Here is a 15638-nt window from a genome sequence, read left to right on the forward strand (position 1 = left end):
GACATGTCTGTCTAGAGAGGCCATTTCTGTTTGGGGGGTTGGCGTGAGGGAACTACAAAACAGTGGTGGGCCTCTCTTCCCTCTTGCTCACAATACAAACCAGGCTGGTCTTGAAGTTTGATCCTCCTGCCTCGGCCTCCCGAGCGCTGGGATTACAGGTGGGTGTGTACCATTATGCCCGGGCGCTGCAGTGTGTCTTGGGGTGCACTTGCCGCAGCGTGCATGTGAAGGTCAGGGTCAGTTCTCTCCTTCCACCAAGTCAGATGGTCAGGGGTGGAGCAGACACTTCACCTGCTAAGCCATCTTGCTGCCCTCAGCTTTCTTTCTGTTTCTGTTATAAAAGCAGCTGTGAAATTAATTTTCTGGGGGGGGGGGTTGGTGGTGCTACAGACAAAACGTTGGTACTGTTTCCAACATTTCTTCCAAGCAGAAATTTCCCAGGAGTGCCATGTGGCCTGCACTGTAGGTGACTCCGGTGTGCGGCTGTGACAATACAAGGTCGCACCTGCTCCTGCAGTTGGCGCTGTGTGCCTGGCACACCAAGTTGCTTGGTCTCAGATTTTTGTCTTGGGCCACGGCTATTTTCTCAGGCAGGTTGAAGCCAACACTTGCACACAGACTTACGCACAGGTGTCGGTGGGTCAAGCAGATAAGCACCTGTCTGTCACTGTCCACAGCCCCTTGGTCCTGGAGCCATACCAAGCCCCAAGGGAGACTTACAAGGATGGGGAGGAAGCAGTTAATGGCTCAGACAGTGCGTGTTATCAATTATTCTAAACAGAACGTGCAAAGGTTACTATAAGCCAGCATAAATGGATCCGTCCGCACAAGCAGAGGGAGAAAGGGCACGAAGAGGAGCAGCAACGGGCCCCAGGATCCAGGGCCAGAGGAGTTAGTTGTAGGGAGTGGCCGAGTCCACTGCCCCCCTCATCAGGAGAGGACCCAGAGAAGCAGTCAGGGAAGGTGACCTTGATCTGCTTCTGCCTTCGGAGTGCTAGGGTTGCAAGCACACAGCGCAGTCCTACCAGGCACAGCTCTTACATTTGTCTGTGGCTTTTGTGCCAGAACACGTAGCCACAGTGAAGGCTGGACAGTTGAGAACATGAGTTCAGTCATGAGCCACCGGTGTCACCAAGTGACATCGTAACCCAGTCTGTATACGCTGTGATAGTCGGGAACAGACTGCCTAGCGACAGGTTCTCAGGACCACAGCCCTGCTGTCTGGGCCACACTGATTACTCCGGCCACTAGAGAGAGGCTGCGAATTCTCGGTGTAAGAGTAACAAAGACAGGAAAGTTACACCCTATAGAACTCGCTCACTCCCCACACTAGAAGGTAAACCCTGCCATCTTCACTCGGAGGGGCACACGGCACCGCAGGGTGCGCGGCCGTGGCACCACACAACCTGCTCACAAGCTCGTTTTCGGGTCCCACCTCTGCTCCCACAGATGGTCCCAGCAGACAGACGGCAGGGAGAAGGAGCCCAGACCCAGAGTCGAGGCCTGAGAGGGCGGAGGTGAGGTTCATACCCCTGCCCGCCACACCAAGGACACAAGGCAGGAGCAGTGCCGGGGGGGGGGGGGGGGGGGGGAAGGAGGGAGTCAGGCTCCAGCTCCCCGGCCCAGAAAGGACTCTGTGCTCTAAGAAAGACATGGACAGACAAGGAAACAGCTGGCCCAAAAAGAGCGTTTCTCTCTCGTTCAAAGAGATTTGTGGGGTAAGGAGGGGAGTGAATGGTTTAGATGTCCTCAGGACCAGATGCAGATTGTGCCATAAACGTCTGTCAGAGAGGCTCGTACCTCAGACACCACAGGGTACAAACAAGCCCCACACTCTCCTCAGAGTCAGAAGGCGTCTGACAGAGAGACAGGAGGAAGCATCTGAGTGGCTTAGAAGCCCAAAGCGGGAAGGCACCGAGGAAAATCCTCATAGGGACCAAGCAAGAGGTGACCCTGGGCCTGTGGGTGAGAGAGCGCTCACCTGCCATGTATGAGGCTCTGGCCTTCCTGCCCAGTGCCACACCAAAAAGGGGATGTGGGGTGGGGCGGGGGAAGGTTCGAGAGGGGGCTTAGTAATTATGAGTGCACACTGCTTTTGCACAGGGCCCAAGCTCAGGCCCAGCACCCACGTCAGGCGGCTCGCAGCCATCGGTAGCTCTAGCTCCAGGAGACCTGCGGCTCTCTGCCGGCTTCTGTACACACACATACAAATAAATAAAAAGCAGTCGTAGCAGACACATTTCAGTGCTATTAGGACTTTCCACAGAATAAAATAGAAATAAGAAAAATCCGATAAAGCCGGGCATGGTGGCACATGCCTATAACCCCAGCACTCGGGAGGCAGAGGCAGGTGGATCGCTGTGAGTTCGAGGCCAGCCTGGTCTACAAAGTGAGTCTAGGACAGCTAAGGCTACACAGAGAAACCCTGTCTCGAAAAAAAAAAATCTGATAAAGACTGTCTAAGAAAAGGAAACTACAGATCAACCAAATGTCAACACAAACAGCAATAGAGAAGTCCTAAGTCTGAAAGCACTGTCAAACCAACACAGGACGTGGCTTTCTCCAGGCATCCAGGAACCGCCATCTTCAGAACTGGTGACTTCCCAAGGCAATATGCTCCTTTTTTTCTTTGGGAGGCGGGGTTCATGAGTAGTGTGCAGTGTTCGTATACATTACATGCACGTGTGTGTGTGTGTGTGTGTGTGTGTAGCTCTGAAGTTGATGTTGGGAGTGTTCCTCCATTGCTCTTCCATCTCACTTATTAAGGCAGGCTGTCTCAATCAAACCCAGATTTCACTGATTGATCCTTCCCCTGCGGCTAGCCAGCTTGCTTAGGAGATCCAGGCTCCACCTTCCAAGGCTGGACCTGGAATTACAGGTGAGCAGCACCACCCTACATTTACAGGGTTTCCGAAGATCCAGGGTTCAGTCTCCTTTGCCTGTGAGGAGGGCGCTCTAGCTGCTGAGCCCACGGCGCTCTCTCTGAGCAAGGACGTTGGGTGCCCAAGTGAGGGTGGGAGTGATGGTTCCTGTGTCTTACAACTTGCCCACAGCAGCAGCTCTCCTGTGAGCCAGAACCCAGAGGGCCAAGGGTGAGGCTCTCCACTGTTGCTCCCAGCCGCAGACAGAGGCACACCTGTCTGCATGGATTGAGGGCTTGGTTCTCTCTGTCTGTCTGTCTGTCTTTCTCTCTCTTCCCCTCAACCCCCTTTCTGTCTGCCTTTCTGATGACACGTGACTCATGCCTGTGGCTGGCATTGTGCCATCGTAGTATTCCATCCCTGGCAAGGAAGACGGCAGTGCTGGTCACTCCCGCCAGTCACCTGGAAGGTAGAGTGTGCCAATCTAGTGTCAGCAGCCTGAGGGAGATGACACATCAGCCCTGGGAGGGAGGGCACTGCCTATCCCAAAAAAAAAAAAAAAAAAAAAAAGTGAAGGGGGTGGTTGAGAAAGACACTTGAAGTCAACTTTTGGCCTTTACACATGTACAGGCAAGCACTCCAGCACACACACACACACACACACACACACACACACACACACACACACACACACACACACACAGACCAAGGGTGCAGCTCAGAGGCGGGGCCACCTGCTTTGCACATGCAAGGTCCTGGGTTTGACCCTTTGCACCAACCAGTAAGCAAAAGAAAGTGGACTTCTAGGCACGGCTGTCGGGGAGTGCCGGCCAACTTAGCCCTAAGCGGATGGAGGCAGGAGGTTAGAAAGCTCCAGGGATGGCACTACACAGTAAGGACTCTGGAGCAGGACAGAGAGGGAGAAACTCGCTTTCGGGGCTGAGACACATGGTGCTGTCCCCAGGGCAAGACGGGTACACTACAGTCTCATACCCATCCACTAGGACACAATTACCTTTAGGTCTGTCACCTGGCAGTGGAAGACTGTGACCTGATGCTCACCCACCCCCAGCCATATAGCCAAGAGCAGCCTGTCACTTCCTAGCTGGGGGGTCGACAGCCCACGTCTCTCACAGATGGTGGAGGGCTTAGCCTAATGGGAGAGACACAAACGAGGTCACAGGGTCCTAAGGGTCCCTTTGCTGGCCAGGGCTTCCTGATGACTCACTAATAGCTAACCCAGTGTTCTTAGGATGGCACAGAGAGCCAACATTTAACAGGAGTATTCCTGGAACTCGTACGTCTGTGTGAGCTGCAGTTCACCTGCCCTGGGACCACCCTTCTCCCTGGAGAGCCCAGGCTGTAACTTGCTGGACACCTGGCCCAGGCCCGCCTCGTGGCCAGAGCTGTGTTCTGCAGTGAGAGGCTGCAGGGGCCGCACTACAACCATTTCGGGGTTTTGAGACATCATGCTGTCAGCGTGAAGGCTGACAGGGCTCCCACGCTCAGCTCCACAGATGCCACTCAACACCGGCTCTTTCCATTCTGGGCTCCAGTGTGACTACAGCGAGTGACAGACCTTGAGTCATCTTCTCTCTCTCCCCCTCCCCCAAGGCCTCTCCTTAAGTGCTTCTTGCCAAGTTCACAGCAATCTGGGCCTCCCTGAGACTCTCTCGAGGCCACAGTCCCTCCGATCTGCACGAGGAAGCGGTTCTGGAACAGTCTGCTCAGGGTCAGGTCACCCGCTGCATCCCACGCCTGGTGGCTCTCCTTCCCGAATCCTGCCTATCCCTGCCCAGCAGCTCCTGGCTGCCTGGCTTGCTCCTCGGAGACAAGGTGGGCTCCTTGCATAGAGACGTCTGCCCCCCCCCCCCCAAGGCAATAGGTTAGCCAGAGTCTCAGACCACCCGCTGCCCTACGAGAAATTCTTCACTCCAGTGTGTGGGTTTGGGCGCCAGCCTTCTGGGGCCTCTCCTGATAGACATAGATTTGTAACCTATGAGGGGGGGTGGGGGTGGGGGAGTGGGGTGGTGGTGGTTTACTTCCTGTCCTAAGAGGAAAAGGCTCTCTCCCTCGCCAGTTCCGTGGCAGAGCTTATAGGTCTCTATTTATAAACAGCAACACGCAAAGGATCAAGTGACATTTGGTACCCATAAGCCACTTGAGGCAGGAGGAGTTTCCCCAACCGTCTAAATCAGGATGCCGTGGGGGCCCCTACGGGATTGAGCGGTGAGAGCTGGGTGTTGGCAAGATGGCGGCGCAGAACAACCTGTGTGGCCTGGGCTTGACCCCCACAGCCCACATACAGGCGGAAGGAAAGAGTCAACTCTACAAAGTAATCTTCCAGACAAGCTAGTGCACCCCCTCCTCCCCGACACCATAGTAATAATAATTAAAAAAAAAATGAGAGCCAACTGCACAGCGTGCGCGGCTAACTAAGTTCTCCGCCCTTCACCCCCGTCTGTTTAACACTGAACCTAAGGCTCTGCACACGACACTCTAACCTCGAGCGCTCCCAGACATTTCTGTAGGGGTCTGCATGCCTGTGCCTGAGCCACACTCAAGTTGGGGGTCACACGCCACAGGGCTTAAAAGGGGTCACTCTTGGCAGGCTTTCCAGGTTGCCGTTTTTTTTTTTCCTGGCACAACTTAAGATGAAACGTTTTCCCCAGTTTTTTTTTTTTAAAAGAGGTTTTGCAGGAGAATTTTAATTCTGGTTACTGTCTGGAAAAGACCACGCAGACATGGGGTACGGCTCCCCGTGGACAGATGCTTAGTGTTAACATGGCCCTGTCCTTGTCTCAGCATGCTCCTCGTGCCAGGGAAGTGGTGCCAGCCTGTGAGAGCAGGAATTCCGTGGGGCCCACCAGAATAGGCACCACTGGATTTGGGAAGGAAAGAAAGAAATCCTTATCCCGCCCCGCACCCCCCAGCCCTGCGGAGGCTTCTTTACAGTCACCAGGCACATGTGGAAACCATTGCCTTTTATTTACTAGGTTTCCACTCAGGGCTGCCAGCCAGCGCGAGCATCCTGCCTGGAGTTTCATCGGTTTCCTGTTGTGTGTGACCTGCTGGGAGGCGGAGCACACTGACATTCATGCAGCCCTTAGCAACGGGCTCAGCGAGACCTCAGGATGGGTTTCTGAGAATGTCTTTATGAACCCCGCGTTTATTAGCACAGTGGGACAGGCGGGGCAAGGCGTCCGGGCGCATCCCGTGCCCAACTGCGGGCACCAGATTTTCTGCTCCTGGTGGCTTTGCCTCACTTTGTGCAAGGTCGGTGAGGACATCTGTGCAGCTGAAAGAGCCCTCTCTTATCTCTGAGGGAGAAGCTGGCAAACAGGTGCTGCCATTTGCTTGTGCGAAGGCACGGCACCAAGCAGGAAAAAGGCTTCCCACGTCAGGTGCTCACGTTCCTCAGTGGGTCGCCATGAAAAGCCTTGCCGTAAATCTCTGCCAACTCCACAGAACCTTCCAGAACTTTCCAACTTTGCTCCCAGAGGAAACACGTGAAGTGCCTGTGCCACACAGGAACAAACAGCCAGGAAAGTGTGGGTTTCGGGCTTGACTGGACTGCTGTCAGAAGTCTTTGGGGCAGACCCAAGTGACATCTCTTGCGGGGGGACCAGACACACACACACACACACACACACACACACACACACACACCCCTGAAGGTCAAAGCAGATGTTCAAGACATCCAAGGACACACGCAAAACCTAACCAAGCCACGTCAGATGCTCCCCAGTGTCAGTGACGTGCACAGGCATCACTCCTGGGGCCAGCCTTGCAGCTGACAACGAGGAGGCTGCTGCGTGTCAGCTGTCCCGGCATCACTTTCTGCACTTAGGTGACCTGAGGTTGGAACACCTGATCCTGGTTTTATCAGTGTAGATGCTGATCAGCGCCCGACTGTGCTCTCACCCTTTGGGGACACTAAGGCCGGGTTGGGCTGCCCTTCCCTCGGGCCTGTTCCTCCTCACAGGAGACAAGGTCAGGGCCAGGACAGTGTGGGGACAGGGCCACGGGCGTGCACAAAGGGGACCATTGACTGCTGAGCCCTTTTAGTGGCTCTGGCTCTGGGAGGAAACAGGGAGAAAGGGAGTCTATGAGGCAAGGGCAGGGGGAGACCACAGAGTGGAGAGACACGGCCTGGGTGCACAGGAAGCTCGCGTTTCCTCCCAGTGGCGGCTACAAGGCAGTCAGAGCTGCCACTAAGCGGGAGAAAGATCTCAGACTGGTACTTCCCAGCATGGCTTAGTTCCATACCATGGAAGCAATAGCTCAGGGAGCCTGGGGCCCGGGCACCCCAGGGCGGCTGTGGCCAGGCTTCAGGCAGGACACAGGAAAGAATCTTTGATTCACAACAGGATTCCCACGTGATGACAGGAATGCTGCCAGCCACGATGGGCAGAACCCTCAACTGGTTTGGGAAGATGCAAGTTCAGTCCAGGGCTCCTCAGGCTAAGAGTCACACCAAAGGCCATAGCTGGGGACCCAGCACCACAAACCGGACCCTATAAAGCCCTGTAAAACGTTCCCTATGAAGACAGCACGGCCCACTGTGCCAGACCGTACCCACGGCTGTGTGTTAACATGTCTGGCCTGGTTAAGCAGTATCTGTGGTGTATTTCTCAGGATGCTTCTGGAGGTCACATGTGAAAACACAGAACAAGCAGAGCAGGGTCCCTTACCAGGGTGGGGCAATGGGAGATCAGTGACCACTGGCCCCCAGGGGGCTGAGGGGCATCTGTCAGCGCTGGGCCGGGAAGTCTGTCCTTGCCCTCGGGTCTCAAGCCTGCACTCTGTAGCTGGCTTTCCTGGTCTGTCATTGGTTAAGCAGTGGCCTATGGGACACGGAGGTCATCCGCCATGGAGGACTGGCCACTGGGCACTTCTACATCAGGGCTTTTGGCCTCCATAATAAAACACTGAGCTGTCACAGCTCGTTGCTGGAGGACCAGGGACAGGGCTGGCCTCAGTCTTCCGAGTGTCGGGATTACAGGAATGTGTCACCACACTTGGCTCGGGTCTGCCAAGTTTTACTTATCCTTTAGGTACCAGTCGTTGCCTTGAGCAGGAGATGCTGAGCCCCCAAGAGTCCTGCTACTGAGCTACCCAGTGGGGGATGGCTGCAGGGATGTGGTGATGACCATGTTAGTCCAAGTCAACTGGTCCCCCAGACTCTCAACAGCGTACTGCTGTAGTCCTAGGCCACCAGACTCCAAGCATTTTTAAAGTGGCAGAATTTCAACATACATACCAAAGCTTAGGAGTGACGCCTTGCTGCTCGTTAGCTTGTGTCTTGGCTCAGTGAGCAGCAGCACAGGACACCCAGGCCTGCTCTAACACCCCACGTCGGGCCGAGAACCTGCCTTTGGTAGGATGTCTTCAAGAAGATCCCACAAAGGGCATCACGTAAATAAACTCAGGTGTGTGAAGTCTACCGCGCATGACACCAGCCAACGGGGACCCACCAAATAAGTCTGGTGACCTAGAAACCGCACCCGTGCGAGGGGAGGAGGCTCGTGGAGGGCGCTGGAGCTGCAGCTCAGCTCGGCTCTTTCCTTACCGGCTCGTCGTCTGGAAGCAGGAGTGCAAGCCGACTAGGAAGGGGTTGCTGGACGCCTGCTCAAACACGTGCTTCTCCGTCTGCACCCAGTCGATGTCCTAAAACAGACACCAGACAGACGGCCCTGGTCAGGGCGGAGGAGGCAGGGGCGAGGCAGGAACGCCGTCTACACAGATGGCACTGGTCAGGGCAGGGGAGGCAGGGGTGAGGCAGGAATGCCATCTAGACAGACAGCACCGGTCAGGGCGGAGGAGGCAGGGGTGAGGCAGGAATGCCATCTAGACAGACAGCACTGGTCAGGGAGGGGAGGCAGGGGTGAGGCAGGAACAACATCCTCTCTGCTTCCCAGAAGACAACGTGGAGAGGAAAAGAAAGCACCTCTCAGGAGACATTTGAGCCAGGTGTGGTGCTTACACCCATGACCCCAGTGCTGAGGCCTGGGGTGCAGAGCCAAGGCAGGAGGACTGTTGGTAATACTGTAAATTCCCCAGGGCCGCCTGCAGCCTGTTACAGAATGATCCGGTCTCAAACCAAACCAAACCAAACCATACCATTGCCATAACCCGCACCTTGACACTAGACGTCATCACCGTCTCCAGCATCATCACCTCCATCACCCTCCCCATCCACCCAGGATGGGACACGTTCCCAAAGACCCGCAGCCACTGAATGACGAGTAGGCCAGTCACGGCCAGTGATCGGCTGCTACCACAGGGCCATCTCCCCCCCGCAACCCAGCTGGGTGGGATGCTGCAAAGTAAGAGCCCACAGCTTGACTCCACCACAGCCCCAGGAAACAGAACGGGATGGGGCTGCCGGCCCCCCATCTTGGTGTGTGGGAACCCACTTAGTGCATTGGAGACAGCCACCACTCCCCGTGGTGAGCTCTCTGAATCCCAGGAGCTCCACCAGGTGGAACAGTGTCAGCCTTCCTCCATGCAGGTGACACCTAGCCCCACCTCACCCAGACTCCCGACCTGCTCGCCCAAAGGCGACCTGACCTGACCGCCACACTCAGGCGGCTCACACCTCGAGTGGGTTGGCGGTCCTCTATCTCTCCCAAGCCTGGGCCACCTGGCACCAGCGCGCCTGGGACTAGGCTTTGTTGACTGCAGCTCTCCAGGTTTATAGAACACCCGGCACCGTGCAGGGCTGGCACACAAGTCACCAGGGAACGTGCTGGAAGGTCATCCCGCAATAACTGAAGCTGTTAGGAAGCCATCCAGGCACTGGGACAGCAGGGCCACATAGCAATGCCTGGGGCCTGGAGGAGCGAGGCTGACAAGTTCCACTGCAGAGAAGGTGAGCGTAGGGAGCTGAGGGACTCGTGTGTCCCAGGAACCTCAGCTCTGGGTCAACAGAGACCAGGCTCAAGGACCGACCGCAGGAGCCAGTGGGCTTCTGTTAATGGGGAACTTGAGGCAGCTCCCTGGTCTGTGTTCAGAGCCACGTCCTAGACAAAACCACTCAGAGGTGAGCAGTGGCCGAAGACGACTCCAGAGAAAGGGAACCCAGTTCAGCTCAGGAGGGCCTGGCAGCACCTCAAGGCTGTGAGGACTGACACCTGGTGCTGAGGACAGGCTTGAGTCATGGGTACTCCCACTCACTCAGGAGCTCAGCATCCAGGGGGTACAGGGCCAGTCTGACAGGCCATGCCTTGTGCAAATGCATCCTACAAGTGAAAGTCCCAAGCCAACCTCAGGTCCAACAGACAGGAAGCCAGCAAGCGTGTGAGAGTGTGCCAGCCTCATCCATCCCCGGGGATGACCTTCTGGCGGGTTCCCTACTGAGCTGTGTGTTAGCCCTGCGCAGGGCACAGACCTCAGACCCAAGCTCCCAGCCTGGCTCGGGTGCGGAATGCGATCCGTTCTAGGACCTGACAAACATTTGCTGCTTAGCGCCAGTGGCGGCTGAGGGACAGCGTCACTGCTATCTACACACTGGCCTTTCTCTGCTCCCAAGAGACAGAGCAGGCTGCTCACTGTAACAGCAAAAAAGCAAACAGACACGAAGCCAGCAAGCACGTGAGGAAGTGCCAGCCTCCTGCACCGTCAGACAAGCTGCGAGTCAAGGTCACGCTGGGTACTCACAGATGTGCTGTGAGGAAACAAGCCAGAAAATAGGTGTTGGTGAAGATGTGGAGAAACTGGGAGCCCTGAGCCCCACTGGCTGGAACAAAAATGGCGCAGCCATGTTGGGCAGAGTTTGAGAGTTTCTCCAGAAACTACCCCTGGAATTATCATACACCCTGGCAGTCCTGCTCCTAGAACTACATGGAAAAAAAGAACAGAAAGCAGACTAAATACCTACGTGCGAATGTTTACTGTGCCACAGTTCACAGCAGTGCAAGAAACCCCATGTTCATCCACAGAGAGATGAACAGCAAGGGCAACACCATTTAACTCAGGGGTTCTAAAGCTGCTGCTGCTACTTTGGAAGTGGGAAAGCTGTGGCCCAGGAGAGCCCAGTTTCACAGGGCCTTCGGTGGCGCCCCCCACAACAGACGCGCACACCTTGGACCCCCGCGCATGGCGCTGTGGCAGGACGCACGCTCTCACCTCATCGTCGTGGACGAGCTCCTTCTTCACCACTTTCATGGCATAAATCTGGTCGTTTTTCTTCAACCGCACCAGAAGGACCTTGGCGTAGCTCCCGCGCCCGATGACTCTGATGAGGTCGAAGTCTTGCAGCCCCAGCCCCTGAGAGATTTTGATCCCATCTACCCCATCGATGACAGGCTTAAGGTCCTGGGGAGAGGCCCGGAGAAAAGAGGGGACACCGTTTGCCAAGATCCAAAAGCTGTTCACCCTCACGTGACGGGCAGCAGGGGCCTGCTCCTCAGCATTGAGCCATGCCTCACGTGCCAGCACCCAACCCTCCCCCCCCCCACCCCGACCTAACTCAAACTAGAAAAACAAAGAACCAATACTGTGGGCTTCTAAAGGAAGGAGCTGGAAACACAGCAGTGCCTCCATGATGGCTCTGGGGGACATGGGGATTGCCCAGGCTGAAATGCAGACTTGGGCATGCTCTGTGAGAGTGGGAAGTTCCGGAACCTGCCCCATGGGGGTGGGGAGAGCGGAGCCTGCTCTGTAAGTGCCGCCTGCTTCTGTGCTGTGATGGTGAGGGCAGCGCGCGGTGCCTGCGCTGTGAGATGACCAGCAAAAGCTGAGTGCACAGCGCGTTCTTCTGTTTCTCTAGAACATCAGAGCTGGGGGCAGGTGGGAGGCTGGACAGAGCCAGATGGAGCCTGTGGGTCAGATTCCGGGGAAGGGCCTGCCTGAGGGAGCGGCTGAGGGCTTGCCAGACCAGGAAGGACAAAGGAGCAGAGGAGAGGAGAGGCTTAGGAGCAGATACAATGTGGGGCACCGACAACTCAACGGCCATCGGCCTCATCTGAGCCCAGCGCTGCAGTGTCTTGCCGCACCCAGCCTGCGCTGAGGTTCATATAACGGCCCCTTAACTCACTTACCTCAGAATCATCTTTGATGTTGTCATGTTTCCGAGATGAAGAAATATAAGCGACTGGTAAAGAGACAGAAGGAAGGATGATGTGACAAGTGTCACAGAAGCACAGGGACCCCCTGGACCCTCACCTCCCTGCAGCAGTGGGACAGGGACCTCAGACGGGACAGCAGTGCTCAGAGGCCAGTCCACAAGGCAGCCACAGCTCACTCTGAAGAGCCCCATGAAGCTCCACTTCCTAGCCTGGTCTAAGCTGGCTGTGTGACTGTGGCTACAAGCTCCTTTACTCATGATGAGGTCAAAATGTGACAAATTCACCGGGACGGAAGGACTGTGAGCTGAAATGTAGTGTACAAGTTCATCCAGGGCTGGGTGTTGTAGTGCGTGCCTCTGTTCCTCATACCTGGGAAGCTGAGGCAGGAGGATTGTACGATTCAAGGATAACCAGGGCTACATAATAAGACCTTGTCTCAAACAAATAAAAGAGAAGGCCGGGGATGTTCCCAGCATGCACAAAGCCCTGGATTGAACACCAGTGCCTCGATGGCAAATGCCTGTAACCCTAGCGCTCCGCCTGGGAGACAGAGACAGGAGGATCACAAGTTTAAGGTTATCCTTGCCAATTTACCAAACTCAAGGCCAAGCTGGACTACATAAGACTGTCTCAAAAAACAAAACTTTACAGCTGAGAAGACGGCTCAATGGGTAAAAATGCTGCACAATTGTGAGGACCTGCGTGAGGACCGCTAGCACTACAAATGTGCGCTATGTGTAGTGGTGCACATTTGTAACCTGAGGGTGTGAGGGGCTGGAGACAGGAGGAGGCCTAGCAATAACACACATGCTTTGTGTGCCTGCACGTGTGAGCACACACACACACAAAGAGAAAGGGAGAGAGAGAGAGAGAGAGAGAGAGAGAGAGAGAGAGAGAGAGATAGACAGACAGACAGACAGACAGACAGACAGACACATACACACACACACACACACAGAGACAGACAGACAGACACACAGAGAGACAGACAGACAGACAGACACAGAGAGAGAGAGACAGACAGACACAGAGAGACAGACAGACACATACACAGAGATACAGACAAAGAGAGAGAGAGAGAGAGACAGACAGACAGACAGACAGACAGACAGAGACAGAGACAAAGACAGAAGTAGGAGGTGAAGAGTTAAACACATTTAGTAGACTATGAAATAATGATTGAACACATACCCAAGGTGAAGGTACCAAGATGCAGTCGTGTGGCTAGACCTTCGCACTACTGTAACTATCTTAGGGAGAACCACTGACAGTCTGGGGCCACTGAATGCTGACCACAGAGGCCAGCTCTGTGGCGTGCCCAGTGTGCAGGAGGTGCCTGGCCTGGTAGTCACACCTGCAGTCAGCACGGAGGGTACCAGTAGTGAGGCGATAACTGCCTGGCAGCTACCAGAGAAGAGGCCAGTGGCCCCACCCATTTCTGTGGGGACAGACAGGAGGCTGTGCACAGTGCTGTCCCCAGCCCAGCTCACCCAGGAAGGAAGACCAGGAAGGCGGTGAGAGGAGTGCACTGCAGGGCTCAGAAGAGGGGGACCACCCAGCTGGGGGGAAGGGGCACCTACTTCCATCAGTTTCCTCTGAGGGAAGGTCTACACCGTCACTCTTGTCATCTACTGGAGGCTCTTGGGAAGGCATGACAGAATCCTGCGAGAAAACGATGGTGTCAGAGTTACAACTCAGCTCTTGCTTCTTGACTATAAATCGCATGTGTGCACGTGCCCATGCACGTGTGCGCTGCGAGGCGCTGTAGAAACAATAGCAGCCGCGTAGAGCACAGAAGCGTCGAGGCCGCTACCTAAGAGGTGCTGAGATGCCACCCAGGCTCTAAAGCTACCGCCTTTCCAGAAGGTGTTTGGTAGAAGGAATACTTTACACCAAGCTTGGCGATACCCTGTTGCTGCGCTGTGGACACCTCGCTGGCAGCCAGGCTCCTGATCAGCAGTCTAAGGACCCAGATTGGGGGGGGGTGGCTCCCCATGTAGCTAAAGCCAGAACAGAGACAACTTCCGGTGACGGCCCCTCGGGTCCAAGCACTGGTCTCATTCAGATCTGAATGACCACATTTCTGGGCTCATCTCCTTCATCTTAAGGTAATGGCAGATCTACAGGGTCATAGGTTGTATGTGTCTTCGGGGCTTACAGCAGACACAGGAGGATGGCTTTGTGGGAACTTACGTAATGCTCCAGTCTGGACCCTGTTCTTACTTGACATATGGAACACGGACATGCCACCTCAGCGGCATCTTTCTTCCTCACTCTGGCAAGATGCACATAAGCCAACAGCCGTCCTGGGGGCTGAGGCCTTGGGTCTGGCAGGCATTGGGTGGGGCCAGGAAGAAGTCTACAAGCAGGGTAGGTGGCCCAGGCAGGCTGGCTTGAAGCACAGGTGGCGGGAAAACACCCTTACCAACACGCCAGGGGGCCTGGCCCCTTTAGTTCCCACTGTTCGGGATGTGAGGTTCTTCTAGACTCTGCCCGTAGTCACCCCTGAAACATACAGGCCTCCTCCTGCCTGCAGGCAGACGCAGTATCACTAACGGAATGACACGGACCAAGGGCTGCCAAGGTCAGCGTGGCCAGAGAATCCCAGAGGCCCAGCCATCCCTCCCCACACCCCAACTCACCATATGCCTCCTGCAGGTCAGCGGGACGAGGACGTGGCAGCGTTTATGGACCAGCAGCTTGCAGTTGATGCACCTGTAGCCCTGCCTCGAGAGACCCCATATCCTTTCGCTGCACTGGCCACAGTACGCTCTCTGTGGATGGGAACAGCAGCTGTCAGGCCCGCTGGCCCTTCTAGAAGCCCGTGCCACACGTAACGAGTCTGGCTGAGAACTCGGGCAGACCACACTTTGCCACGGGAGAGGGGGCCTGACACCTCCTTTCTGAACGCAGACTCGTTCTAGTTCAGTAGCTCCCTTCTTGGGCTCATGTGAAGGCCCAGAGACAGCGATCCCAGGAGGGGCTGTGCTGCAGGGGCCAGGGTGTGGCGCCGGCCACAGTGGCCAAGCGACCCAGGCCGAGAGGAGGGCAGTGGAAGCAGCCGACGACTCTCAAACTGACTGCAGTCCTAAGGGCGGCCGCTAACATTCTGACCTGGAGGGACCGTGTGTGAATGGCTGCGCGACAATTATGCAATAGTTTTATTTTCAGAATTTGAAATAATCCTTTGTTGTTCAAGATTCTTTTTTTTTTTTTTTTTTTTTTTTTTGGTTTTTCGAGACAGGGTCTCTCTGTGTAGCCTTGGCTGTCCTGGACTCACTTTGTAGACCAGGCTGGCCTTGAACTCACAGCGATCCACCCGCCTCTGCCTCCCGAGTGCTGGGATTAAAGGCGTGCGCCACCATGCCCGGCCCTGTTGTTCAAGATTCTAATGAGCCTGAAACGGCTAAGTGTCAGCTCCGCTGGTGTCAGCGTCCACGACTCCTGGAGTCTTATAAAAAAAAAATCTGTGAGGCCAGGCATGGCGGCACACGTCTTTAATCCCAGCACTTGGGAGGCAGAGGCAGGTGGATCTCTGTGAGTCTGAGGCCAGCCTGGTGTACACAGTGAGTCTAGGACAGCCAAGGCTACACGGAGAAACCCTGTCTCAAAAAAAGAAAAAAAAAATATGTGAGAAGAATCACGCTCAGAATCTGGTCACATGCCTCATATAGCATTGGGGCGTCTGCATCTATGAACAGAAATG

General features: G+C 55.4%; 1 protein-coding gene across 2 annotated transcripts in view; it reads right to left on the bottom strand.

Moving 5' to 3' along the window:
- Positions 1-15638, bottom strand: part of PRKCZ (protein kinase C zeta) — a 106102-nt gene that overhangs the window by 16169 nt on the left and 74295 nt on the right. For both annotated transcript variants that reach the window (XM_084785314.1, XM_084785315.1), the window contains 5 exons: positions 14575-14706; positions 13513-13594; positions 11906-11958; positions 10992-11180; positions 8434-8531 (listed from right to left, as the gene is read on the bottom strand). In XM_084785314.1, coding sequence (XP_084641440.1) covers positions 8434-8531; positions 10992-11180; positions 11906-11958; positions 13513-13594; positions 14575-14706 — 554 coding nt within the window. The remainder of the gene's footprint in view (positions 1-8433; positions 8532-10991; positions 11181-11905; positions 11959-13512; positions 13595-14574; positions 14707-15638) is intronic.

This window comes from Acomys minous (genome assembly GCF_964271855.1).
Source record: "Acomys minous genome assembly, chromosome: 6".
NCBI classification, from domain to species: Eukaryota; Metazoa; Chordata; class Mammalia; order Rodentia; family Muridae; genus Acomys; species Acomys minous.